Source organism: Lampris incognitus, chromosome 3 (genome assembly GCF_029633865.1).
Source record: "Lampris incognitus isolate fLamInc1 chromosome 3, fLamInc1.hap2, whole genome shotgun sequence".
Classification (NCBI taxonomy): Eukaryota; Metazoa; Chordata; class Actinopteri; order Lampriformes; family Lampridae; genus Lampris; species Lampris incognitus.
Window position 1 is genome coordinate 24,138,968 of NC_079213.1, and position 27,387 is coordinate 24,166,354.

At 46.6% G+C, this 27,387-nt stretch overlaps 1 protein-coding gene across 2 annotated transcripts in view; it reads right to left on the reverse strand.

Annotated features, from left to right (window-relative positions):
• The window catches only part of LOC130109517 (proton myo-inositol cotransporter-like), a 142,581-nt gene that overhangs the window by 27,755 nt on the left and 87,439 nt on the right, over nt 1-27,387 (reverse strand). For both annotated transcript variants that reach the window (XM_056276446.1, XM_056276444.1), the window contains exons 5-6: nt 1,444-1,607; nt 658-778 (exon numbers count right to left, since the gene is read on the reverse strand). In XM_056276446.1, coding sequence (XP_056132421.1) covers nt 658-778; nt 1,444-1,607 — 285 coding nt within the window. The remainder of the gene's footprint in view (nt 1-657; nt 779-1,443; nt 1,608-27,387) is intronic.

The window sequence follows — 27,387 nt, forward strand, 5'->3', positions numbered from 1 at the left end:
GCACAAAATAAAGTGAAATGGGTAACAAACAAACGAAAGTCAACAACATATTGTTGACTGTGTCTCAACCACAGAAGAAAGGATGCCATAACAGTGGAAAGACCATCTAAAAGAGGAAGATAAACTTTAAATCCTCCTTGTGCACACGGAAAGGCATCTGAATGCCAATAAACAGACATCTAAAGAACCTCCACAACGTACTGTGCAGTAAAAATGCCCCAAATTTGTTTTGAAAATGTAAGGCTGTTTCTCATCTATAATTTTTGTGGGTAATTTGTAGATAATTTCCATAACCAGTATCAAATTCAAATGGCTTTTGAGGGGTTAAGAACTCCTTCATTTGGATTTCTGCACCATAATATGTGGAAATGTAGTGCCTCGAACTCTCCTATGGTTGCATGTTTGGGAATAATAACAAGCCTAGTAGATGAGGAACTGACATTGAGGCCACATCTTCAGAGCAGAGAGGGGCGATTTAGTTGGAGGGTGGTGGGGACAGAGGCATCCCTGCAAAATGAACTATGGGAGGTGCTGCTTGGTAAAATACTGTGTAACTGGTTGTTATACACCAAGTCCAGTTGCACTTGATTCAACTCCTTTGGATAACCATGACCTGGATGAATGAGAACATTCACAGACTTGTCATAGAGTACTTACTGGTACTTGATGCAGGTGGAGTTGACCAAGGAGGGGTCGGTGGGGTGGAGGCTGACTGAGGGGCTGTGCTGGGCCGACAGCAGAAAACCAATGGCCAACAGAGCCAGGCTTAAGCATGTGCCTAGTGGGGGGAAAAAGGCACATAAAATTGCTGTTCAATGTTATCAAAATCATTGAAATGTTAGTGAAATCGTCAGCTGCTACTGAGCTCAATAATAAATGCATGTGGGAGAATGAACACGGGGGCTCATTTGATGCTTACAAACTCACTTGTATGTCAAGTCTTAGGGAAGCTAGGAGATAACAGGTCAGGGGTTGCAGTTGCACTTTGTCGCTATAGTACATAGTTTCATATAAGTTCTTGCAAATACGCATCAAATCACATAACATCGCAATAGACATTTCCTTTTGAAGAAAAGAGAACGGGATGAATACTGTACGTGCTTCAACTCTGTGTATTTTCAATATATTGGGAGCTTATGGCTTCACCGAGACAATTTTTGCAAAAAATGTTGTCCAAACAATTCTCATTTCCTCTACCATGGCTTTATCTAGCCAGCACAAAAGCAAAAACCATATAATTTCTTGACATTTCAGAGTCTCGTATTCTCCTCTTAAATCTTTATACAGCTGCTTTCATCTGACATCCATTTTATTTTAGTCTCATATGTTGTTTATCTCAGTACAGGCACAGGAGATAAGTCGGGCCTTTTGATGAACCTCTATTACTTTTAACACATCGTTTAATGGATCTGCTTGAACGAGCTGCACTCCTCCGGGCCTTACCCATGATGCTGCCCAATGTCAGTTTCCTGCGTCCCACCCGCTCCACCAGCCACACGCCCAGCAGGGTGAACAGGAAGTTAGTGAAGGCGGTCAGCCCAGCCAGCCAGATAGCCAGCCTCTCATCCCGCACTCCCGACATCTGAAGGATGGTGGCGCTGTAGTACCTACAAACGTGCAAACAGGAGAGGCCTGAGTAAGCTGTCCTTCTCATACAGGTGAGTTTTGATGTCTATCTAAGAAGGCGGCACAGTGGCCCAGTGGTTAGCTCTGTTGCCTCATAGCAAGAAGGTCCTGGGGTTCGAACCCCAGGCCCTCCCAGATCCTTTCTGTGTGGAGTTTCCATGTTCTCCCCGTGTCTGCATGGGCTTCCTCGGGGTGCTCCAGTTTCCTCCCACCATCAAAAAGACATACATGTTAGGGATAATACTCCTGTCTGTGCCCCTGAGCAAGGCAATGGAAAGAAAAACTGGAGCTGGTCCCTGCATGCTGCAGCTGCCCACTGCTCCTATACAACAGGATGGGTTAAATGCAGAAGACAAATTTCACTGTAAAAATACAACTGGTTGTAAGAATACAATGTTGAATAAAGTCGCTTTCATTTCATTTACATTGATCTTTGAACAACACATGGACCACTGAGTAACTTCCCTGCCAAAGACGGCGGATTAGGTGATATTAACATTATCTCCACGTTTTTTGCTTTGTTAGAAATGTTGTGTTGTTAAGTGCTGTTGTTAGGTTTGTGTTCATGTGGGGTAGGTGCAGATTTGGTCTGTTTTTCAGATTTACTTCAGATTGGAGTGTTACGGGGGTGTCTGAGTAGCATAGCGGTCTATTCCGTTGCCTAACAACACGGGGCTCGCCGGTTCGAATCCCTGTGTTACCCCCAGCTTGGTCAGGCGTCCTTACTAACACGATTGGCTGTGTCTGCGGGTGGGAAGCCAGACGTGGGTATGTGTCCTGGTCGCTGCACTAGCGCCTTCTCTGGTCGGTCGGGGTGCCTGTCCGGGGGGAGAGGGAACTGGGGGGAACAGTGTGATCCTCCCACAGGGTACGTCCCCCTGGTGAAACCCCTCACTGTCAGGTGAAAGGAAGTAGCTGGCAACTCCACATGTATCAGAGGAGGCATGTGGTAGTCTGCAGCCCTCCCCGGATCGGCAGAGGGGTTGGACCAATGACCAGGACGACTCAGAAGAGTGGGGTAATTGGCTAAGTACAATTGGGAGAAAAAAGGGGGGGGAATCCCCCCCAAAAAAGATTGGGGTGTTACACACTTTTAGGCCTCAGTCAAATTTAAAATGACCACTCATCCACTATCAGACAGTGTTGTCCCATCCCTCACACAAAACCCCCGTAAGACACGAGCTACTAAACAGGGTTCGACCTGCGTTTGACCAGTCGTACCAGATTATGGTCACAGGTAAAAACCGGGTTGTCGCCACTCAGACCTTGAGCGCGCAACACAAGTTCCACACACATCACTGCTAGACAGGGTGGTCACGCCATTAAAAGTGGCCGCTTCAATGTTTTTGTTTCCAGCGGAGATTCAACATGGTGGCTGGTGTGGATGATCTGGCATTTGGTCAGGAAATCTTCTGAGTTTATACAAGTTCTTCATTCAGTCGCCTTATGATAATCTCACCCCCCCTTTTCTCCCAAATTTACCCATCCAATCACTGCTCCACCCCTCTGCCGATCCGGGGAGGGCTGCAGACTACCACATGCCTCCTCCCATACACGTGGAGTCGCCAGCCGCTTCTTTTCACCTGACAGTGAGGAGTTTCGCCAGGGGGACGTAGAGCATTGGAGGATCACGCTATTCCCCCCAGTGCCCCCCCACCCACCCCTGAATAGGCACCCCAACCAACGAGAGGAGGCGCTAGTGCAGCGACCAGGACACATACCCACATCCGGCTTCCCACCCGCAGACACGGCCAATTGTGTCTGTAGGGACGCCTGACCAAGCTGGGGGTAACACAGGGACTCGAACCAGCGAACTCTGTATTGGTAGGCAACGGAATAGACTGCTACGCTACCCGGACACCCTACCTTATGATAACTTAATGCAACAATATGCTAGCTCATCAGGACGACGTGAACATCATGCTAGTGCTCCTCCGATCATAACGGATGAGGTTAATTGAGGGAAACCTGTGTAGAGTTCCCTCTTTCATATCAAAGCCGAGAGATTTCGACCCAGGGACCCATGACGGATGATCCGTGTCGTCCCATTCACATCAACAGCAAACACAGGTTTTACCCAGGTCCCTGATTTAGTGTTAAAGGGGTATGAGTGACCCCCGCCCTGCAATCAACCAACCGCAGCCTCTCTCCTTGATATGCAACCACTCATCCACCAGTTAACTAATCAACCAGAAACAGCATGAGACCCCCACCAGTCTTTATCAAGAGGTCTCGCTCTCCTCTAATTACAAACCGGCATCTCTCTACCAGCACAATGCCGCACTTAGCCAGATTATGTCGCATCATCATCAACAAGGGTCTTTACACTTCTCCCTGACCTACTGCCAGGCCTTGTGTCGACAGTAGAGACCCTGCATGCAACCTAGTATAACTCCAGCTTCAGTTATAATACAGTATGCACGCACACACACACACACACACACACCTAATGATATATAGTTTATGAACCAGAGGTAGGTGTGCAAGTGGAAAAAAAGTCAATATGCACGCAACACACGTTCACTCACACACACCCACATACATCAACAACATGGCAGTCAATTATATCGACACCTGCACTCTTCTACTGAAGGCTAAAGAAATCACATCATGTGTGCAAAATGGAGGGATCGGCACAAACACAGGCGCGCACACACACACACACACACACACACACACGCTCTAGAAATAAGTGGTCTTTGTAATAGCAGTGGTTGTGAAAGCATTATTTCTGTTCTCAGCAGTAGGGCCTGCTGTGTTTCATCCAAAGCACTGCATCTAGCTGATTTGATTGACACACACACACACACACCACCTGCCTACTTCATTTGTGACTTCCCGCTACAGACAATACCAACGCCAGCGGAGACAAAGCAGACACACTGCAAATGCTGCAGCAAGATGCACCGACAACTTCCACCGCCAGGAAGAAAAATACGTGAATAGACAAAAACTCACAGTTTCGGCACAAGTAACCAGTGAAGATGTGCTGCTGTGCTCGACGGTCTTCACACTGTTGCTGCCAATATGAAAATGTCACCATGTTGAAGAAGGCGGATTAAAAAAAAAGAAGCTTGTGTTGAGGCTTTTACATCGGGGCGACACTTTGTCAGATCTTAGGATGACTTTCTTCAATCTTGATCTTCCACACACACTATCCAATACCAAAACAACATTATAATGGAAAACCAAGACTGATGAAGTCTGGCCACGCTGTGTATGACTCTCAGATATACTATGTCTGAAGATGTAAAGAAGGGCACGGTGGCTCTTCCGCCTGGGATGTTCAACCGTAATTGAATTTGAGCTTTTGATAGATTTGTAAAACCAACAGCATTTGCATAAACAATCTTAAATCAGACAGCATAAGGCTCGGAGGCTGTGGGAGGTGTTTATGTCTCATCGCTGATGATGAACGAAGACACGGGATGCTGAGCAAAACAGGCTAACACTGAAAACTGTCTATGCCACCACCTCCCACCCCAATAAGACCCAGAGAGAGAGGGAGAGGGAGAGAGAGAATGGGCGAGCGAGCAAGCGAAAGAGAGGGGCGGGGGTAGACAGAGGGGGGATGGAGACAGAGAGGGGGGGACAGAGGGAGAGGAAGATGGAGAGCGAGAGAGAGAGGGGGGATAGAGAGAGAGAGAGTTCACTTTATCATCAAGGACAGGTTGAGACAGAATCTCACTTCCTATTTTACTGTGAGAAATATAAGAATTTGAGAGAGGCTTGTTTTGAAAAAATAAATATGTATCCTGAGTTTATCCATAGCCCTGATCCTCAGAAACTGCCCTATCTATGTGGGGAGAAAAGTCAATGTGCAGGCGGCATGGTGGCCCAGTGGTTAGCACTGCTGCCTCACAGCATGATGGTCTTGGGTTCGAACCTCAGGCCGTCCCAGGTCCTTTCTGAGTGGAGTTTGCATGTTCTCCCTGTGTCTGCGTGGGTTTCCTCCCACCATCAAAAAGACATGCATGTTAGGGTCAATACTCCTGTCTGTGCCCCTGAGCAAGGCAGTGGAAAGAAGAACTGGAGTTGGTCCCCGGGCGCTGCAGCTGCCCACTGCTCCTATACAATAGGATGGGTTGAATGCAGAGAACACATTTCATTATAACCTGTACAATGACAAAAAAAAGTGGCTTATTTTTCTTTCTCTCTTAGCTGCAAAAGAGAGGAGCACAAGTGGAGTTTTTCATTCCTACCATAAAGTTGGACAGTTATATTGGGGACACCGGGGAGAACTTTGACAGGGGCTGAGTGGTAAAAGGGGGGAGAGGGCAGGGGAGGTGGTCAGGTTGCTGTAGATAGTGTCAATTTTAGATTGGAAAAACGAAAGCAAAGAGCTGCACTTGTTAACCGTGAACGAATTGGAGGAATTGTCACTGGGTTTCAGAAGTGTGTTTATCGTGGAAAAAGAGAGCCTTAGGGTTAGTGGAGCCAGAATGTATGAGGTGTGAGTAGCAGGTGGGCCGGGCTGTGATGAGAGCATCTTTGTGTTGTTGAAGGTAGTCTGAGTAGGCCTGGAGATGCACTGTTTAACCATTTTTCTTGTAAAGTCTAATGAGCTGGCGCTTACGGGGTTTCATTTGATGGAGTTCAGGAGTATACCAGGGAGCTGAGTGTGTGACGGAGACTATTTTGTTTTTAATGGGGGCCAGCTGATCAAGATAGGAGGAGAGTGAGTCATTATAATTCTTGACAGGATCGGAGGGATTATCAGAAAGCGGGGAGCGGAGGAAGATATTTTACTGGCAAGAGAGGCAGAAGGAGCCCAGGGGGAGACAGAGTCCAGGGTGTCTCCCCGCCTACCACCCATTGACTCCAGGGATAGGCTCCAGCATACCCGCGACCCTGAGAGCAGGATAAGCAGCTTGGATAATGGATGGCTGGATTATGGGTTTGACTTTTGGGATGGGGATAGGGGTGTCAAGGTCCATGGTGATTGACAGGTGGTCAGATATACTGAGGTTGAGGCTGGAGAGTTGATGTATTGTGAGACCAGTGGAGCAGAACAAATCCAGGATGTGGCCACGTGAGCGGGGAAGTTGATATGCTGCATGAAGTTGAAGCATTGGATCAGTTCCAGGAATTCTATGGCAATCATGTAGATACTAAAATCCCCCAGGAGGAGAACAGGTGAGATGGCACATAGCTGGCCCAGAAAATCAGAGAGGTCAAAGGGGTTTGGCTGGGAGGGGGGGTAGATAATGGCAGTGACCAAGGGAGTGGGACCAGAGTTTGAAGGCAAGATGTTCGAAAGAATAAGCGGCAGGAATAGAAATGGAGGTGGTTTTAATGTCCTTCCTGTGAACAGCAGCAACACCACCTCCCCACCCCTCAAGAAGAAGAGGTTTACCAATGTATGTGAATCCTGTGGATGTGGTCTGGTTTAGTGAGAAGTAGTCCAGGGGTTTATGCCAGGTTTCAGTGAGGCAAAGGGAATCAAGGTTACTGTCAGTTATACATTCATTCAGAATGAAGCTTTTGTTATTGAGTGAGCGAGTGTTGAACAAAACCAGTTTCAGAGGATGTTGCTCTATGAGAGGTTGTGAGGACTGAGGAAGGGGATGGAGACTGGACTGATTCACGTGTCGTTTGTTGTGGTGATGGTGAGGGTAATGATGCCTGGCAGTGATGCAGTCAGGAATGGGGGGCGGTAGAACAGCAGTGTGATCATACCACAAGAGGGGCTGGTGTAAGCGAAGAATGCGACAATTGTTGTGGGCAAAGGGGAAGAAGATGGTTCAAAAAGGCACATATGTGATGTAAATAGTCAACCACATGTGGACAGAACAGCATGCTTCAAATTAGCAGCAAGCATGCGACTACCTAGCATGTTCAGGTGAAGACCGTCTCTTCTACACAAGGAGGAGCGCTCCCAGAACAAGTCAAAGTTGTGAATAAAAACATTGTTGTACAGTATAATCATGGACTGGAGCCAAGAATGAAGGCTGAGAATTCTGCTAAATATCCCACACCGTGACCCAGTGTGGGAATTTGGCCAGAAATAAAAGCGGTTTTTCTACAACTGTTGAGGAGATTCAGAAGATGAATAAAATCACCTTTTGTCAGCTCGGACTGATGACGGGCAGTGTCATTGGAGCCGACGTGGAATATTACTCTCACAACTGTTGGAAATTAGTCAAGGAGACCTAGAAGTTTCTTCAGGATATCAAGGGTAGTGGCTCCACAGAAGCAGTGCATGACTGCATTCACGAAACGGATGTTTCAAACTATGGAGTCCCCAGTGACAACGGTAGTGGGGGGGATGAGAGGAGTGGGTGACTGATTGACAGCACTGTCAGGGACAGTCTTGGGATAGGATGAATGTTGTTGGCCTGAGGGAGCGGCAGTGGGACTGGGCGTGACCAACCTGCCAGGACGCCGGGGAGGATGATGCAGGGGACCCATGCAGGAGGGCCTGCGGTGGCAGCAGCAGTGGGAGGTAGGTTTGCCACCGCAGCAGCCGGGCTATCTGTTGCAGCAGGAGTAGTCCCAGCTGGAGCAGGGCCCTGTTCCAGGTGGGATGGGGTAACATCGGCCACAGGAACAGCATTGGCCATGGGGACATCTACAGGGTGAGCCATGGCATCAGCTGGTAGCATGGTAAAACAATGTGAGAGATTTATGGGTAGAGGCGAGGCAGCTTGGGGTCTTTCTGTCTTGCTATGTCTGACTACCACCTTTGACCAGGCAGCCCGTGAGCTGAGAGTGGAGCAGCAGGAGGGCCGGCAACAACATAATGGGTCCTATAGGATGGTGTCAGAGAAGGCTGAGTTCATGGCTGAGACTGTTTTGGACTGTGAGGCTGCAGTGTCAATAAAAATCGGATAAAAGATTATCATTTTTTCGTAGTTCATCTGAGAGCTGTCGGATATCAGACGGCTAGTAAGGTTAGTAATCAGGTTAGTAATTTGATTTGTTTTTAGGCAGTCCTAGCAAAACAAAATATTATTAAACCGGTTGGTCGATGATCACAGAAAAGAACGTTAGCTCCGATTAGCCGTTCGCTCCATCAGCTGAAGGTTGAGTCCTCACGGTTCTCACCAGAAGTCCAGTTTGTCAGTGCAATAATGGATGATTGGGTAAAAATCCATAAAATAGGCAAGCCATAAAATCAATTAAAATGATCCAAAGGTCTCACAGAGATGTTAAAAGTTGTTAAAAGTTTAAAAGTAGGGAGAACTACAAACAAACCACAGCTGGCAACCGGCACCGGAAACTATAGGTGCTGATGATCGTATTATTGTCTTCTCCTGGCTCACTACCTTGCCGTGGTGGATAAACTTGCATGTACCAATGATCCCAAGATCTATGCCGTCCGGAGCTTGGCTCCTGGTAGGGTCACCCAAGGTGGATAGGTCAAGGGGGAGGTTCCAGAGGAAGCACGATCCAGCAACAGTGGAAGTGGTGGAAGATGTCTCCAGGTCACAACGGCAGTGAAGACGGATGAAGGCTGCAACAGAGGGTGGTCCCGAATCGTCTTGGTTCTCCATGCCATTGGACTCTGACCACCCCATGCCAAGGACTGTGTGGTGGCTGCAGGCACATCAGCCACTCCATATAAAAGCTGTCATGCGCAGGCGTCCTTCCACAAGGATACCCACAAGGACCTAGAAGGAGGAGAGTCATACTCGACCCCGAGTGACCGCCAACGATGATGATGATATATATTGTATTTGATATGATTGTAGATAATTGCATATTATTGTATTTAATGCAAATAATTTATCAATATCAATAATTTTTTGTACTGCTTTGGCAATAAAGGTGTCTGATCCGTCATACCAATAAAAGATATTTGAATATGAGAGAGAGAGGGAGACGGAAGACCTGAGAGTTTTCTTCCACTTTTCATGAAGGGACTCTGCTCACCATGGAAACAGGTTTTAATAAGAGGGCAGACTTGACTCAGTCAGCCTTCTCTCGGTCCTGCACTTTTGGGATCTGTACTCATCAGGCCTGAGCTGCAATCGACTTGCAGTGGGCAAAGCCAAGACTGAAACCAATTCTGAAATTATTCAGACGACAGCGGTGCCCTTATAATGTGTCACAGTAATTAGCACATTTCTCCTGAGTAATCCCAGTGAGTTTCTTGTAAAGTTCCTTTGAAGTGACACGATTTAATATCCTTCCAATGTCAATACAGTGCAATTTAGAGCCCAATTAAACGTAGCACTCATCAACACTGTAAACATCCTTATTTTTCTCCTTCCCTGAAAGGTGGATGCATAAGCGAGAGATGAGTGGTAACACCCGTGGGTCTTCTTCTTGTGTTTGCTGGTCTGCTCGCTGAATACCAGACAACTTTTGAGTAATTATCAAGAAGCCAAATGGAAATATATCAGTGAGTGCAAGAGCAGAGGCCGCTTCATTTCTTGGTTCGCCATTATTATGAACAAACCATCTGCAACAAGATTTCTCAGAGGTATTAATTTGACTGGAAACTCCACCTCGTATCCTGATGGCTGGGTTTCTATAAAAAAAAACAAGAACAAACCAAATTAGGCAGTTCTGCTAATGAAGGAGTGTGCAGAGGAAATACATCATGAGGTTAATGACCTGTTTTATTTGTGTGCCATGTGTCCATCAGAGGCAGTCAGCTCTTCTACAGTCGCAACAGATTTCCACACGCTGGATGAGGGAAGACCTGCTCCTTGGAGAAACATGAAACACTTGGATTGTGACACACTAGCCTCCACACAACAAGGCCCAACTGCACTGCAAATGTTAATCTCGCTCTCTCTCTCTCTCTCTCTCTCTCTCTCTCTCTCTCTCTCTCTCTCTCTCTCTCTCTCTCTCTCTCTCTCTCACACACACACACACACACACAGGCAGATACACTCAGGCACACACATGCACACATACACTCACTGAGACACACACACACGATGCTACACTACAGCGACTTTTCCATAAAGGGCTGTGTGAGGTGTTGGTGTGAAGCACACAGAAGGTGTGATGTGACCCGACCCCAGTCCCGATATAGAAACAAACACACACACTCCTGTCACACATTTTAATTCACACCTCTCCTCCACCCGATTAAAGAGAAGTGACAACACGGAAGTCACACGGAGAAAGAGCCAGAGGGGGATGGATGTAGAGAGAGCCAGCGAGAGAGAGAGAGAGAGAGAGAGAGAGAGAGAGAGAGAGAGCGAGAGAGAGAGAGATGGAAAAGAAGAGGAGAAACAAGGGGCTTTAGATGAAGGAGGTGTTGAGAATGATGGCTGTGGGGCTCACGTGAGTGCAGGTAGACAAAACAGGTGACAGGTGGATGAGGGGTTGGAGAAAGGGGTGTGTTTGTACAAGCACACACACACACACACACACGCACACGCACACACACACGATTATACAGCTCCCATGTGAATTCGAAGGTGAAGCTTTAAATGAGTAAAATCGTACGTGAAACCAAGGTCTCATGGTTTGCTTCCAGTTATCTGTGTTGAGCTTATTCACCACACATCTCTCACTTTCTTCCCCCACTCTCTCTCTCCTCTTCCCCCTCCTCATCATTTCCTCCCTCCCTCTCCTGCTGCACTACTGCCTCCTGCCCGCGGTCTCCTCGCCTGTCTGCCATGGCTGGTAAGAGCACCTACAGCCACCGACTGTCTCACGACGTTTCCTAATGTATTACCAGATATCCTTCAGTCCTGCTCCCTCGAGGAGGCGGGGGAATTAACCACATCTGGATTAAGCTGCGTTGATGCCACTCTAGTCCTCCTAGCTGAAGGGCAGCTGGCCCAGTCAGGCTGCCTAAGCCCCGCTCAGACCCAGAGCCAAACAATGCCTGATTATCACAGAAGGTCAGGAAGCTGGAGCGATTAAAGGTGATGGATAACCAGCCCGAGCCCGGGGGTGTGGGTGTGTGTGTGTGTGTGTGTATGTGTGTGCGCGTGTGAGAAAGAGACAGAGACAAAAAACAGTGCACAGCCAAAGGCATGTGACAGAGCGCTGCTAAAGAGTGCCACTTATCGACAAAGCACTAATCGAATAATGTAATTTAATAGCATGGATTTAAAGGGTGAGAGAGAGACAGAAAGAGAGAGACACACAGCAAGAGAGAGACAGAGAGACATAGAGAGACAGAGAGAGAGAGACAGAGACAGAGAGAAAAAGAGAGAGAAAGATACAGAAAGAGAGAGACAGAGAGAGAGAGAGAGACAGAGACAGAAAGAGAGACAGAGAGAGAGAGACACACACAGAAAGAGAGAGCGGTGTCATTGGTGTGAGTGTGCACGTGAGAGCGAATGAGCGAGTTGTGCACGTGTGGAAACAAACGAGGCAGCGAGCGTCTTTGCACGCGAATGACAGAGTGAGTGACTGGGTGAAGAGGCGAAAGAGCGGAAAAACGACACAGCAGGAGAAAAGTGTAAACAGACGGGGAAAGTGAGAAAAGGATAGATAGGTGACAAGGAAAATGAGCAACCGTGGAGGAGGAGGAGGGGTGTGTGTGAGAGAGAGAGAGAGAGAGAGAGAGAGAGAGAGAGAGAGAGAGAGAGAGAGAAGAGAAAGTATAGACAACAAGACCAGCAGTGGAGGAAGAAGTGTGTGAGGAGGTGCTGGTGGAGGTGGGGGGGGGGGATGGGGTACAAGGTTCTCTGGGGAACTGGCCTATTTTCTAAATGAATGCATATGAATGCTCAGCTGTGTCACATTTATGCTTCGGAACAAAGACTCTCAGTGCAGACAGGAACACTGAAGATTAGATGTTCCCCACGTTTTGATTCACAGCCCGATGCTGAACACACACACACACACACACACACACACACACACACACACACACACACACACACACACACACACACACACACACACACACACACACACACACACACTGTCTCTCACTACCTGTGGGGACCCCTCGTTGACTATATTAATTCTCTAGCCCTTATCCCTAACCCTTAACCCTTACCCTGACCTTAACCTAATCCTAATTCTAACCCTTAACCCTTACCCTGACCTTAACCTAATCCTAATTCTAACCCTTACCCTGACCTTAACATAATCCTAACCCTTACCCTGACTTTATCCTAATCCTAACCCTTAACCCTTACCCTGACCTTATCCTAACCCTTAACCCTTACCCCGACCTTATCCTAATCCTAACCTTAACCCTTACCCTTACCCTGACCTTAACCTAATCCTAATTCTAACCTTACCCTTACCCTAACCTAATCCTAACCTTAACTCTTACCGTAACCTTAACCTAATTCTAACCTTAACCCTTACCCTCACCTTAACCTAATCCTAATCCTAATTCTAACCCTTAACCCTTACCCTAACCTTAACCTAATTCTAACTTTAACCCTTGCCTTAACCTAATCCTAATTCTAACCTTAACTCTTGCCCTAACCCCTTACCCTAACCTTAATCTAATCCTAATTCTAACCTTAACCCTAAACAACAAGTCCTAAATCTAAAATACCCATAACCCTTTTTCCTCATGGGGACCCATAAAATGTCCCCACAAGGTAGGTGGTTTCAGGTTTTTCTATCCTAATGGGGCCCTCACTAGGATAGAAAAACTGACATACACACACACACACACACACACACACACACACACACACACACACACACACACACACACACACACACACACACACACACACACAGGGTTCGGCAAGTATTCAGCCCCCTGTGATATTTATTGTTTTGCTGTGTAGTAAGGTCAAATAAAAATATCTATTTATTTAGTATCCCTAAAGAATAAGTCCTCCGTAACGTCAAAATTGAACAGTTTAATGTTTTCAGAATTATAAATAAAAACCTGAAAATCACTACATTGACATGTTTTCACGACCTCTGTATTCCATCAAACTAGGCCAGATGTGTACAAACTTTATTGAGAGATCATGTTAAGTACGTTGACAAGGGGGGCGTCCGGGTAGCATGGTGGTCTATTCCGTTGCCTACCAACACGGGGATCACTGGACTGAATCCCTGCCTTACCTCCGGCTTGGTCGGGCGTCCCTACAGACAGAATTGTCCGTGGCTGTGGGCGGGGAGCCAGAAGTGGGTATGTGTCCTGGTCATTGCAGTAGCGCCTCCTCTGGTCGGTCGGGGCACCTGTTCAGCGGGGAGGGGGAACTGAGGGGAATAGCGTGATCCTCCCATGCGCTATGTCCCCCTGGTAAAACTCCTCACTGTCAGGTGAAAAGAAGCGGCTGGTGACTCCACATGCCTAAAGAGGCAAATCTACAAGGCAGTAGAAACAGATGCAGATGGTACCATCTACTGTCATAATGGTAGCAGCAAAGGTTGACCTGACTTGGATGTCCTCCCAGCCCAGCCGAGTTGCTCTTCAAATGCAAAATGAGAGGAAAGCTGCCAGAGATCACGGAGTCACACGCAGACATGGAAGTGAGTGACCGGGTCGCAGAACAGAGGGGCAAGTCCAAACTGTACGCAGATGAACGGCGAGGAGCACAGTACCCAGAAGTGGACATAGGCGATACAGTTCTAGTACGTCAGGAAAAAGTGGACACGTTCACTACCCCTTCCAATGCAACACCCCACAAAGTCGCAAATAAGACTGGGAATCAAGTCATTGTAGAATCTCCAGAGGGAGGAGGCTACTCTAGAAACACTACATTTGTTAAAAGATACCGAACCAATGGACCAACGGAGTCACTCTGTGGGCAGGAGGAGACGAACGGAAGAGAGGACAGTACAGTGGACTTTTGAGACACGTACCACTGTGACACAGACAGTACCCACTGACACTAACACGCCAGATATGACCAGGACAACCAGACCTCAAACTGTTAAAAGACCACCCGGCAGAATGTCTGATTACGTCACAACCTAATAGGTGCATAGACTGTATGGGTGATGTTGCTGGGTAGACAATCAATACTTGATGTTAAAACATGTTTAAGCACTAGTTGGTTGGAAAGACATGGGTTTGTAAGATGTCTGTGAGCAGAATTTTTTTTTTTTGCAATGCCGATGTTGACAACTGTTTTGTAAATTGTAAGTTCAATTCCAAGCAAAAGGGGGCTGTCATGTATTGGTTAGTTGTTTGACACCTGTCAGTGCCCGTAGTGAGGACATCATGAGAAGACACATGGTATGCTGGGAGTTCTTCTCATAAAGAGAGCAAAGAGTTGAATACGTCTGTGTCATGAGTATGATTAAAGTCACTATGTCTATCAGTCTAACTGAATGTATTAAGACAGACAAACACAACAGGGCCCACAATAGTTTAGGGCCCGCATACACGGACCCCTCTTTCTCTCGCCACTTTCGTATCGAAGATCTCGACTCGAGCACTGAGTCTACGGTATACAGTATGTTAAAAAATGTGCAAAGTGTGCCGGTGTGTAATTATGGATATGCGTACCGGTAACAGCTTAGTCCGTGTTTCTTGGTTTTAGAGGAAGACGAGTCAAAAACTCACAACCACCGGATACTGGGATTTTCCCAGCGCTCGTCGTTTATGGCTATTAATCACATCAACCTTACCAAGCCCGGTTGTAGGGCTACTATTGCAACATACACTCACTGGCCACTTTATTAGGTACACCTTGCTAGTACCGGGTTGGACCCCCTTCTGCCTTCAGAACTGCCTTAATCCTTCGTGGCATAGATTCAACAAGGTACTGGAAACATTCCTCAGAGAGTTTGGTCCATATTGACATGATAGCATCACCCAGTTGCTGCAGATTTGTCGGCTGCACATCCATGATGCGAATCTCCCGGTCCACCACATCACAAAGGTGCTCTATTGGATTGAGATCTGGTGACTGTGGAGGCCATTTGAGTACAGTGAACTCATTGTCATGTTCAAGAAACCAGTCTGAGATGATTCGAGCTTTATGACATGGCGTGTTATCCTGCTGGAAGTAGCCATCAGAAGATGGGAACACTGTGGTCATAAAGGGATGGACATGGTCAGCAACAATACTCAGTTAGGCTGTGGCGTTGACACGATGCTCAATTGGTACTAAGGGGCCCAAAGTGTGCCAAGAAAATATCCCCCACACCATTACACCACCACCACCAGCCTGAACCGTTGACACAAGGCAGGATGGATCCATGCTTTCATGTTGTTGACGCCAAATTCTGACCCTATCATCCGAATGTCGCAGCAGAAATCGAGACTCATCAGACCAGGCAACGTTTTTCCAATCTTCTATTGTCCAATTTTGGTGAGCCTGTGCGAATTGTAGCCTCAGTTTCCTGTTCTTAGCTGACAAGAGTGGCACCCAGTGTGGTCTTCTGCTGCTGTAGCCCATCTGCCTCAAGGTTCGACGTGTGTGCGTTCAGAGATGCTCTTCTGCATACCTCGGTTGTAATGAGTGGTTATTTGAGTTACTGTTGCCTTTCTATCAGCTCGAACCAGTCTGGCCATTCTCCTCTGACCTCTGGCATCAACAAGGCATTTTCGCCCACAGAACTGCCGCTCACTGGATATTTTCTCTTTTTCGGACCATTCTCTGTAAACCCTAGAGATGGTTGTGCGTGAAAATCCCAGTAGATCAGCAGTTTCTGAAATACTCAGACCAGCCCGTCTGGCACCAACAACCATGCCACGTTCAAAGTCACTTAAATCACCTTTCTTCCCCATTCTGATGCTCGGTTTGAACTGCAGCAGATCGTCTTGACCATGTCTACATGCCTAAATGCATTGAATTGCTGCCATGTGATTGGCTGATTAGAAATTTGCGTTAACGAGCAGTTGGACAGGTGTGCCTAATAAAATGGCCGGTGAGTGTACATGGACAGCAGAGGCCACACATCACCAAAAACATTACTCTTGAGTTCAGAGGCAAAAAGAAAAACAGGAGCTACATAACCTGTGTCAATTCACAGCATGGGTGCCACTCATGGAATACAGCCATGCACCCAACTCAAAGAATACAAGGCGCCGTCTTTCTTCATCGCTCCCAATGAAAATCTTAGCATCTTCAACTCTGCCACCTCCAGCTCCGCCTCCTGTCTTTTCATCAGTGCCACCGTCTCCAAACCATATAACATAGCTGTTCTCACAACCATCTTGTAAACCTTCCCTTTAACGCTTGCTGGAACCCTTCTGTCACAAATCACTCCTGACACTCTTCTCCGCCCACTCCACCCTGCCTGCACTCTCTTCTTCACCTCTCTTCCACACTCCCTGTTACTTTCAACAGAATTTAAACTCATCCACCTTCATCACCTCTATTCCTTGCATCCTCACCATTCTGCTGTCCTCCCTCTCATTCATGCATATGAATTCTCTCTTGCTCCTACCGACTTTCATTCCTCTTCTCACACAATGGCCTTGCAAAAAATATCTTGTTTTTGCACATATTGTTCATTGATCACTTTGCAAACCTGGGAGCAGCATGGCTCAGGAGGTAGAGTGGGTCGTCTCATAATCGGAAGGTCGCTGGTTCGATCTCTGGCTCCCCCAGAGAGTGTATGTCAAAGGGTGCTTAAGCAAGACAGTGAACCGCTGACTGCCCCTGATGAGCAGGTTGGTGCCTTGCATGGCAGCCTCCTCCATCAGTGCATGAATGTGTGTGTGAATGGTCGGTAGACTAGAAAAGTGCGATATAAATGCAGTCCATTTACCATTTAACCTGGAGACATTTCTGTCTCCAAGCACACATAATCTGTTGGAAAAAATAATCCCTTATTTAGATCTCTAATTTGACAGTGACAACACAATCGACACCCACTTGATATTTAAAGCTCAGACTCTGCACAGAGCGCAAAGTAGGACACCTCTTTTGACAGGCTGCTTTCAAAATGAGTTTGGAAATTTGTGGGTGACATTTTGAGTTTGAATGCATAATGACTTGTGTCTCAGAGCAGGTGGTCTCTATCTGGCGACTGTAATCTCTGAATTCTCTGCAAGGCGGGAGGGAGTGTGTGCTGCTTGCACGACACCGCTGTTTGCTTAGCAATATGTTCTGACATCCAGCTGTGCCCAACAGCGTGTCATGGGGAGCCGTGTATATTAGTGGTGTTAATTCCAAGTCAATGCTACACAATCTGGTTTCATTTAGTCCTTGTCTGTCTGGTTGAAACGTTGAAATCGCCTGGCGTTGTGACTGGCAGGAAGTAAAACCTGCATACTCTTGATGCATGTTATAAAGGTTGGTGCTGTTATATATATATGTTTATATATATATATATATATATATAAAACTTTGTTAAAAGAAACACTTAACGGTAGGGAAAATGCTCAACAAATGAGCAAAATTGCATATATATACATATATATACATATATATATATATATACATACATACATACACACACGCATTGGATTTATAGAGGTCAAATGAGATGTCCATCCTCTCATGCTGTCATATTGAGTTTGATAAATATGTAACTTCATAAGAAGACTAAATACCTGTACCCAGAGAACAATTATGCTGTATGAATCAAATCTTGCTGTGGAATTTATTTATTTTTAGCCCCCCCTCCCCCTTTCACCCCAATTGTACTTGGCCAATTACCCCACTCTTCCAGCCACCCCCTCTACCACATGCCTCCTCTGATACATGTGGAGTTGCCAGCCACTTCTTTTCACCTGCCAGTGAGGAGTTTCGCCACGGGGACGTAGCGCGTGGGAGGATCATGCTATTCCCCCCAGTTCCCCCTCCCCCCTGAACAGACGCCCCAACTGACCAGAGGAGGCGCTAGTGCAGCAACCAGGACACATTACCAGATCCGGCTTCCCACTCACAGACACGGCCAATTGTGTCTGTAGGGACGCCCGACCAAGCCGGAGGTAACACAGGGATTCGATCCGGTGATCCCTGTGTTGGTAGGCAACAGAATAGACCACTACACTACCCGGATGTCTGCTGTGTATGATTTTAAGTAAATTTGATGATTGTGCATTTTCCAAAATTTAGAGGTGCATGCATGTGTGTATGCTTGTCAAGTCAAGTTTATTTATATAGCACATTTAAAACAACCACAGTTGAACCAAAGTGCTGCACAAGTTTAAAATACAATATAAAAAAGTAACACATATGAATATAAAAATATATGTAAAAAAGACAGTAAAATAAAGAAATTAAAATGTAAACAATAAAACACAAGAGTAAAAGTATATTTCCACAATAAAATCACGGTGTCAAGCTCAACTTGAATTGAATGCCAGCGAGAAGCGGTAGGTGTTTAACCAAGATTTAAAAGTCTCTAGGGTCTGAGCAGATCTTATGTGTACTGGTAAGTTGTTCCAGAGATCAGGGGCAGCATCTGCAAAGGCTCTGTCACCCCTATTCTTAAGCCTGGATCTCGGAACATGTAAGAGCATCTGGTTTGCTGACTTGAGTGCTCTGACTGGTGTATGATAATGTATTAGCTCAGATAAATAAGCTGGTGCCAGCCCATTTAAAGACTTAAAAACAAGTAATAAAATCTTAAACTGGATCCTAAAATAGACAGGAAGCCAATGAAGGGAGGCCAGTACAGGTGTTATGTGATCATGTCACTTCTTTCCTGTCAGCAGGCGAGCAGCTGCATTTTGTACAAGCTGCAGGCGACAAAGTGACGACTGAGCTATGCCAACATACAATGAGTTACAATAATCTAAACAAGAGGTAATAAATGCATGAATTACCCTTTCAAGATCATTTGGAGGGAGATAGGCCTTTACTTTTCCCAGAAGTCATAATTGAAAAAAACTTGTTTTGACTACTGAGCTTATTTGTTTGTCAAAGTTAAAAGAACTGTCAAAAATCACCCCAAGATTCCTAACAGATGAGTGACTGTTGGAAGCTAAAGGGCCAAGAGCACTATCATAACCATCCAGCAGATCAGGCTGTCCATATACAATTTCAGTCTTCTTTTGAGTTAGTTTCAGGAAATGTAACTCCATCCATGTTTTGACATCCTTTAAACAACTCAGCAAAGCCTGTATAGAATCTCTGCTGTTTGTTTTTATAGGCAGATAGATTTGCAAATCATCAGCAAAACAATGAAAAGACATATTGTGTTTTTTAAAAATGGATCCCAAGGGCAGCATATACAATGAGAAGAGAATGGGGCCCAAAATGGAGCCTTGGGGGATCCCACAGTTAAGTGGGGCCGCAGCTGAAGAGAATTGGTCTATATGGACAGAAAAGCTTCTATTTGACAGGTAAGACTTGAACCATTCTAGGGCAGCACCTTTAATGCCTGCACATAGCTCAAGACGTGATAAAAGAATAATATTATGGTCAACCGTGTCAAAGGCAGCAGTCAGGTCCAAAAGCACCAGAACAGCAGTGTTCCCAGAGTCCACAGTTAAAAGAAGATCATTAAAAACTCTTAAAAGGGCTGTTTCAGTGCTGTGACGTGGTTTACAACCAGACTGGAACTTTTCACAAATGCCATTAATTTCTAGGTGCATTTGTAATTGTACATAAACTGCTTTCTCTAAGACTTTTGAAAGAAAAGGCAGCTTAGAAATTGGCCTAAAATTAGAACAAACAGGGGGATCAAGATCGCTCTTTTTGATGAGGGGCTGTACTACAGCATGTTTGAAAGCAGCAGGAACACAGCCTGGCAGAAGTGAGGTGTTTATCAAATTTACAATACAAGACCCAACAGTGGTAAAAACATCTTTAAAGAGTCTGGGTGGAATACTGTCGAGGGGGCAATCTGAAGGCCTTAAATGGTTAACTACCTCAGATATAAAGGAGGGGGACATGGGCTGAAACTGCTCTAAGACAGCTGGACACATAGAATACATAGCAGGATCTGAGGCCGAAGAGGATGGTGAGGCCCTAATAGCAGAGATCTTATCTGTAAAAACTTTAAGAAATTCTTCACAGAGCGTGGACATTGGCATGATGCAAGGAGACTCGCATGGATTTATAAGAGAGTTAATAGTATTAAAAAGAACCTGAGGCCTATGACAATTGTTGGACACAAGGTTTGATAGAAACTGTGTTTTTGCAGATTTAACAGCTCTCTGGTACTCTGATAAGCAGTGTCTTAGAATTCCTAAGGAGACATGAAGTTTGTCTTTCTTCCACTTTCTCTCAGCGTGTCTACATGTGCGTCTAAGAGCGCGGGTGGTGTCACTGAGCCATGGCTCTGTCACTGGTTTAGGGCGTTTGGTTCTAACGGGAGCAACCAAGTCCAGTATGTCAGTGCAGGTAGAGTTAAAAAGGGCGGTAATGTCATCAGCACAGAGATTACAAGAGTCATCCAGGGTGTGAAACATAGAATCTTTAAAAGCAACAGAAAACTGAGACGCCGTCAAAGGGTTAATTGTGCGCAGGGAGCATGCCGGGGCGCGCGATTTAACCTGAGAACAAGGCAGCATCACAGTAAATAACACAGGCAAATGGTCCGATATACGTGCATCACATATTTCAGTGATGCACACACTTAAACCAAAGGCCAACACAAGGTCCAGTGTGTGACGCTTCTCATTCATCGGACCAGTCACCAATTGACTGAGATTAAAAGAGTCAATAAGATTCAAAAAGTCTTTGACCAGAGGTCAAAGACGGTGTGTGTGTGTGTGTATCTGTGGGTTTCTATCTGTCTGTATGTGTGTGTGTGTGTGTGTGTGTGTGTGTGAGTGTGTGTGTGTATCTGTGTGTTTGTCTGTATGTGGTTAGAGGGGAAATTAGCATTTTGTAATTATACAGATGTAACTGCATTGGAAAAAATGGAACTGAGTGGTCTGATTAAGCTGCCTCTCAACAATATGAAACTCTCTCTCTCTCTCTCTCTCTCTCACACACACACACACACACACACACACACACACACACACACACACACACACACACACACACACACACTGTGAGGGCTCACCTATAAAGAAGCCATTGGGAGTAGTCCTGAATTCCCAGTACTATCACACCTACCTCTGGCAGACCTGGAGAGAGAGCAGCTGACGGCCATATCTAATTAACCACCAGCTGATTACTCATTAGGCAGTTTACCCTCGTGACAGATCTCGCTCCACTGAAACGGCTCTACCTAAACAAACGGAAAAATGCACGCATCACACACTGGTTTCCGGAGCTGCAGGGCTTTGCCTTCAAGGTAGAGCACTGCGCTGGGAAGGACCATGGCAATGCGGATGCCCAGCCCAGAGGCACTCGTGGGATGAGTGCCTCTGGGCTGTCCCTCCTGCACCGGCGTGCACCTATGGGGGGATATGTGAGGTCTCACCTAGAGGGAAGCCATTGGGAGAAGTCCTGAACTCCCAGTACTATCACACCTACCTCTGGCAGACCTGGAGAGAGAGCAGCTGATGGCCATATCCAACCAGCTGCAGCTGGTCTGCCATCACTCTGCACAAGCCAGAAAGACCAAGACTTTGGGAAGAGACCACATTCTGTGACAGACACATTGGAGGAAGAGTGACCCTGTCAACCAGACGGCGGAGTGAGAGACAACAATGGAGACAGCTTTGTACATTTTTTCCCTTTTGTGTCTCATTCCTTGTCCTTTCTGTCTTCCAGAGCGACCCCTGTTAAGTCTCCCAGTGCACCAGTAAGAAGGACCCCCAACCAGGGAGACCCCCAGTTTGATCCAGCCCCACTCACTGCTCCACCGTTTAATTAAGTGTACTTGAGTTCTGCAACACTAGTTTGTCCCTGTCTGGTGTTTTTCTCAGACTGGGAGCCCACAACACACACACACACACACACACACACACACACACACACACACACACACACACACACACACACACACACACACACACACACACACACACACACACACACACACACACACACACACACAATCCTCTACATTATATTTTTTCCCCTAATATTACTCACACACAAAGACAAAAATACACTGTGGACTCGGTAAATTGCTTGCAGGCTTACCAACAAAACCAACTGTGTAATAATTGGGTGTTTTGTGACATTTCCAAGATGACATTTGTCTACGAGGCCAACTGGTCCGCATCAGCAGTAAACACCCCACAGCACAACATCGACAACAACACACACACACACTTCACACATCATATCACAAGCAACGTCTAAGTGATCTTGCGTTACTTTCCCGGTCGTGTGTTAACAAGCTACAGCAGTAATCCGACCATCTTTCTTCCAGTGTCACTGGGTTTCTATACCCCCCCTGCAGACTCGTCAGGTAAATGCTATCCGTTTCTGGCACCCCTTTGTGTGCATGCATTATTATAAGCACAGCAAGGAATCTATAGGTTAAAGCCAGTGTACTCTAGTCTGCATTGCCAGCCTCTGCTGAAACGGGATGAGTTATACAGAGGTCATATCAAACCTTACATACACACCTACATCCCAACAAAAGTGAGTGGAGGAACTTCAAGTGATTGGCTTTTGTTTTTACTGGAGCAGCTTAACAATCCAGTTTTGGGAGGTGGTATGGCGCAACTTTAAACAGTGTGTCAGTCATGTGGTATTGGATGAGAAAAGGATTTCAGGATTACTTTTATCTAGTCTGGCAGTGGAGTCCAAATGTGACAGACGGATCTGGAGATGACACTGATGGAGGACCAGGGATTTAACAGTGAGGCGGAAATGGAGCCTCAGAGAAGCAGCTCAGTGGGAAGAGTCAATGTCAGGCTTTGGGACTTTGAAGGGCAGGTGCAACAAGGAAAAGGGGGGGGGGTAGGATAGAGATGGGTTGAGGGCAACCTTTTATAGAAAAGGACGACCGTGAAAGGAAAAAGGTAGGAGGGAGAAGAAAGATGTGCAACTGAAGTTTCCAAGGCAAAGCAGAGCCGGCTTGGACAAGTGCGGAGAAGGAAAAGGCTTGGCTGTCGGCATTTTGCTGCATGTCCATGTTGGAGCAAATCAGGATGGGATGTGGGGCTCATAGACTAAGATTAAGGCATAAAAAAAAATTAACATAAGGCAGATCAAATTAGGAAAAATGTGGTAAGGGGGTGTGGCAGGCTATTCCGTTGCCTACCAACATGGGGATCACCGGTTCGAATCCCCGTGTTACCTCCGGCTTGGTCGAGCATCCCTACAGACACAATTGGCCGTGTCTGCGGGTGGGAAGCTGGATGTGGGTATGTGTCCTGGTCACTACAGTTGCACCTCCTCTGGTCGGTCGGGGCACCTGTCCAAGGGAGTGGAGGGGAAACCGGAGGGGGGAGAGGGGGAATAGCGTGATCCTCCCACGCACTACATCCCCCTGGCGAAACGCTTCACTGTCAGGTGAAAAGAAGTGGCTGGCGACTGTATCGGAGGAGGCATGTGGTAGTCTGCAGCCCTCCCGGATCGGCAGAGGAGGGGTGGAGCAGCGATCGGGATTGCTTGTAAGGGTGGGGTAATTGGCCAGACACAATTGGGGAGGGAAAAAAACGGGGGGGGGGCACAAGAAAGATCAAATTAGAAAAAATGTGGTAAGCAAACAAAAGGCATGAAGCAGAAGTAGAGGTGAGTAGGCTTCATTTTGGCGGAGCAGGTTCGTTTATTTCACTCCTTCATGCAAGAGACACGCCCGGGCACTCGCACAGTCGTGATAGATGGACCATACATGCGATAATCGAGGCCCACAACACTATGCTGACATCCTCTCGCAATGAAAGCACTGCATACCGCAACAACTTAAAGACACCTCCTTAGTCTGTTGCCGAGACTAGTAAGGACACAAGGACATGCGAAGTAATGTGGAGGAGTACATTTAATGCAGGAGGCTGCAGTAAGCTGCAGGCCTTTTTATAGCGAAAGCTTCTTTTTCTCACTGTTGGTAATCAAGAGCAAATGTTGAGAGCTTAAACAGGGGTGTGAGATATTGCCTCTTGGAGCATTAGTATTAAAAATAAAAAATTTCAATTTTACAGTGAAGCAAAACATCGCCAATCTTCCGGCTCGTTTTCAACAGACTTCTGTCATAATAGGACTCTATTTTTGTCCTATCTGCCTTCGCGCTCTCTCTCTCTCCGTCTCTCCCTCCCTTTCTGAACCCCTCAGTCTGTCTTACCCTATCTGTCACTTGATTCTTTATATTTCCATGAAAAAGTATCATAGCTGTCATTATGTTCCTTCTGCCATCTGCTTGTTTCTGTTTATCTGTCTGCCTGTCTCTCCACTTCTCTCCCCGTCTCCTCATCCCATGCCTGTTTGTCTGTCAACACAGTAAACCAGCCTGCCCTAACACACACACACACACACACACACACACACACACACACACACACAGCAGTCCCCACCAGTCAACTGTGACCTTTGCATGCCAGATTATGTGGCTAATTGAATCAAAATGATCCGCATGGCTAATGGAGAGGGATGATATCCTAACTGGCAACCCAGCTAATTTGACCCACTGCTGTTACCACATTGTTCCGCATTTACAGGCTGAAAAATAGAAAGAGAGGTATGGATGGCTGAGAAAGTGAAAGAGAGAGACGAGAGTGGAAGGCAGGGCGAGACTTGGAAAGAAATGTATTGCATTGATTTTGTTCAACGAACACACAGATTGGCTTCAGATAACATTACAGAGAGACAGACAGACTCTCCGGCCGAACATTCAGACAGCCGTCTATCGAGACGCACACAATCAACCAGCCACCAGCTTCATCCAGTCAATAGTCTTATCGGCAGCTGTGTCTTTATCCACGCATCTGACCATCTGACGGTTGGCTGGTGGGAAGGCTGGCAAACAACCAGGCAAATACACACGCACTTGTGAAGAGGGAAAGGCAGACAGGTCGACAGGAAGGAGGTCTGATAGACAGGAAGTCTCTGATTGCTTATGTTACCCTGGCAGCCCTGTTTTATGATGCTGTGTGTGTGTGTGTACTTTATCCGTGCAGCTGTGTGTTCTCAGTTCCTTCAGTTAATGCTAAAAATGAATGAAAAACAAGTGCTCCCAGCCACGATGGATTTCAATCTTAAACCCCTGAAGTCTGATTGCTACCCATCTTCAAAATGATGGATTTCTCCATATAGTACTGGATAGAAGACATTTTGAACATTTTAAGATTTTGGTGTCAGTTTGAAGCAACTTGAATCATTTTTTACCTTTTATGTGACTTTTTTGCAACCTTGATCAAGTTACCTCCAAAATATAATCTTGTCGGGCGTCCAGATGGTGTGGTGGTCTATTCCGTTGCCTACCAATCAATCAATCAAGTTGCATTTTTCTACCAACACAAGGATCGCCGGTTTAAATCCCTGTGTTACCGCCAGCTACAGACACAATTGGCTGTGTCTGCAGGTGGGAAGCCGGATGTGGGTATGTGTCCTGGTCGCTGCACTAGTGCCTCTTCTGGTCGGTCGGGGCGCCTGTTCATGGGGGAGGGGGAACTGAGGGGAAAAGCGTGATCCTCCAACATGCTACGTCCCCCTGGCGAAACTCCTCACTATCAGGTGAAAAGAGGTGGCTGGCGACTCCATATGTATTGGAGGAGGTTTGTGGTAGTCTGCAGCCCTCACCGTATCGGCAGAGTGGGTGGAGCATCGACCGGGACGGCTCGGAAAATAGTTTAATTGGCCAATACAATTGGGGGGGAAAGGGGGGGGTCATGTCATTTACAAAGCACTGGCAACTTAAAGTCTGTGCTGACCAGCTGGCCTCCATTTTCACACTGATCTTCAACAGATCACTGGAGCTGTGTGAAGTCCCCTCCTGCTTCAAGAGCGCCACTATAATCCCGGTCCCCAAGAAACCCCATATCACAGGATGAAATGACTACAGGCCCATTGCCCTAACGTCTGTGGTCATGAAATCCTTCGAGAGACTGCTGTTGGCCAACCCAAAGGAAATCACAGGCCCCCTGCTCGACCCCCGACAGTTTGCCTACTAAGCTAACAGGTCAATGGATGATGTAGTCAACATGGGATTGCACTACATCTTCCAACACCTCGACTCCCCAGGGACATACACAAGGGTCCTGTTTGTGGAGTTCAGCTCAGCGTTCAACACCATCGTCCCAGATATTCTCCACTCCAAACTCACCCAGCTCACTTTACCAGCCCCCATCTTCCAGTGGGTTAAAAACTTCCTGACAGACAGGAGGCAGCTGGTGAGACTGGGGAAAATGACATGCAGCACCCAGACAATCAGCACTGGCGTCCCCCAGGGATGTGCGCTCTCCCCTCTACTCTTCTCCCATGGCTGCACCTCAAGTGACCCGTCTGTTAAACTCCTGAAGTTTGTGGATGACACAACCATCATTGGCCTTATCCGGGATGGTGACGAGTCCGCATATAGATGGGAGGTTGATCACCTCTGGTGCAGCCATAACAACCTGGAGCTGAACACGCTCAAAACAGTGGAGATGACAGTGGACTTCAGCAGAAGCCCCCCCCCCCCAACACTGCCCCCCATCACCATACTCAACAGCACAGTGTCTGCGGTGAAAACCTACAGATATCTGGGTTCCACAATCTCCCAGGACCTAAGGTGGGCATCTAACATTTCTTTATTTATTTTTTGTGGACTGTCATTCACATGAATGTACTGTACATTGTATGTATACTGGTACGCTCTGTCATGTCCATCTACCCCATGCATGTATGTAAGTAACCTGCTAACATCTATTTCAGCATATCTGATATATTCTCTGCACCACCGCACTTAATCACCTCTTATTTCACCTGTGTAACTCAATCCTTGTGTATATATACAAAGATTGTTGTGTTGTTGTTTGTCGTGTTGTTATTCCATGTTAAGTACACTGAGAGAGCCACGTCACCGGACTCAGATTCCATGTATGTGCAAAACTACATGACCAAAAAACATGATTCTGATTCTGATCCTGAACTTTTTTCTGAGAATATCATGTCATTTGCTGCTGCTGTTTTTCCATGAACTTCTTGTTGCACAGTTCGGAGTTTGCAAAAAAAAAAG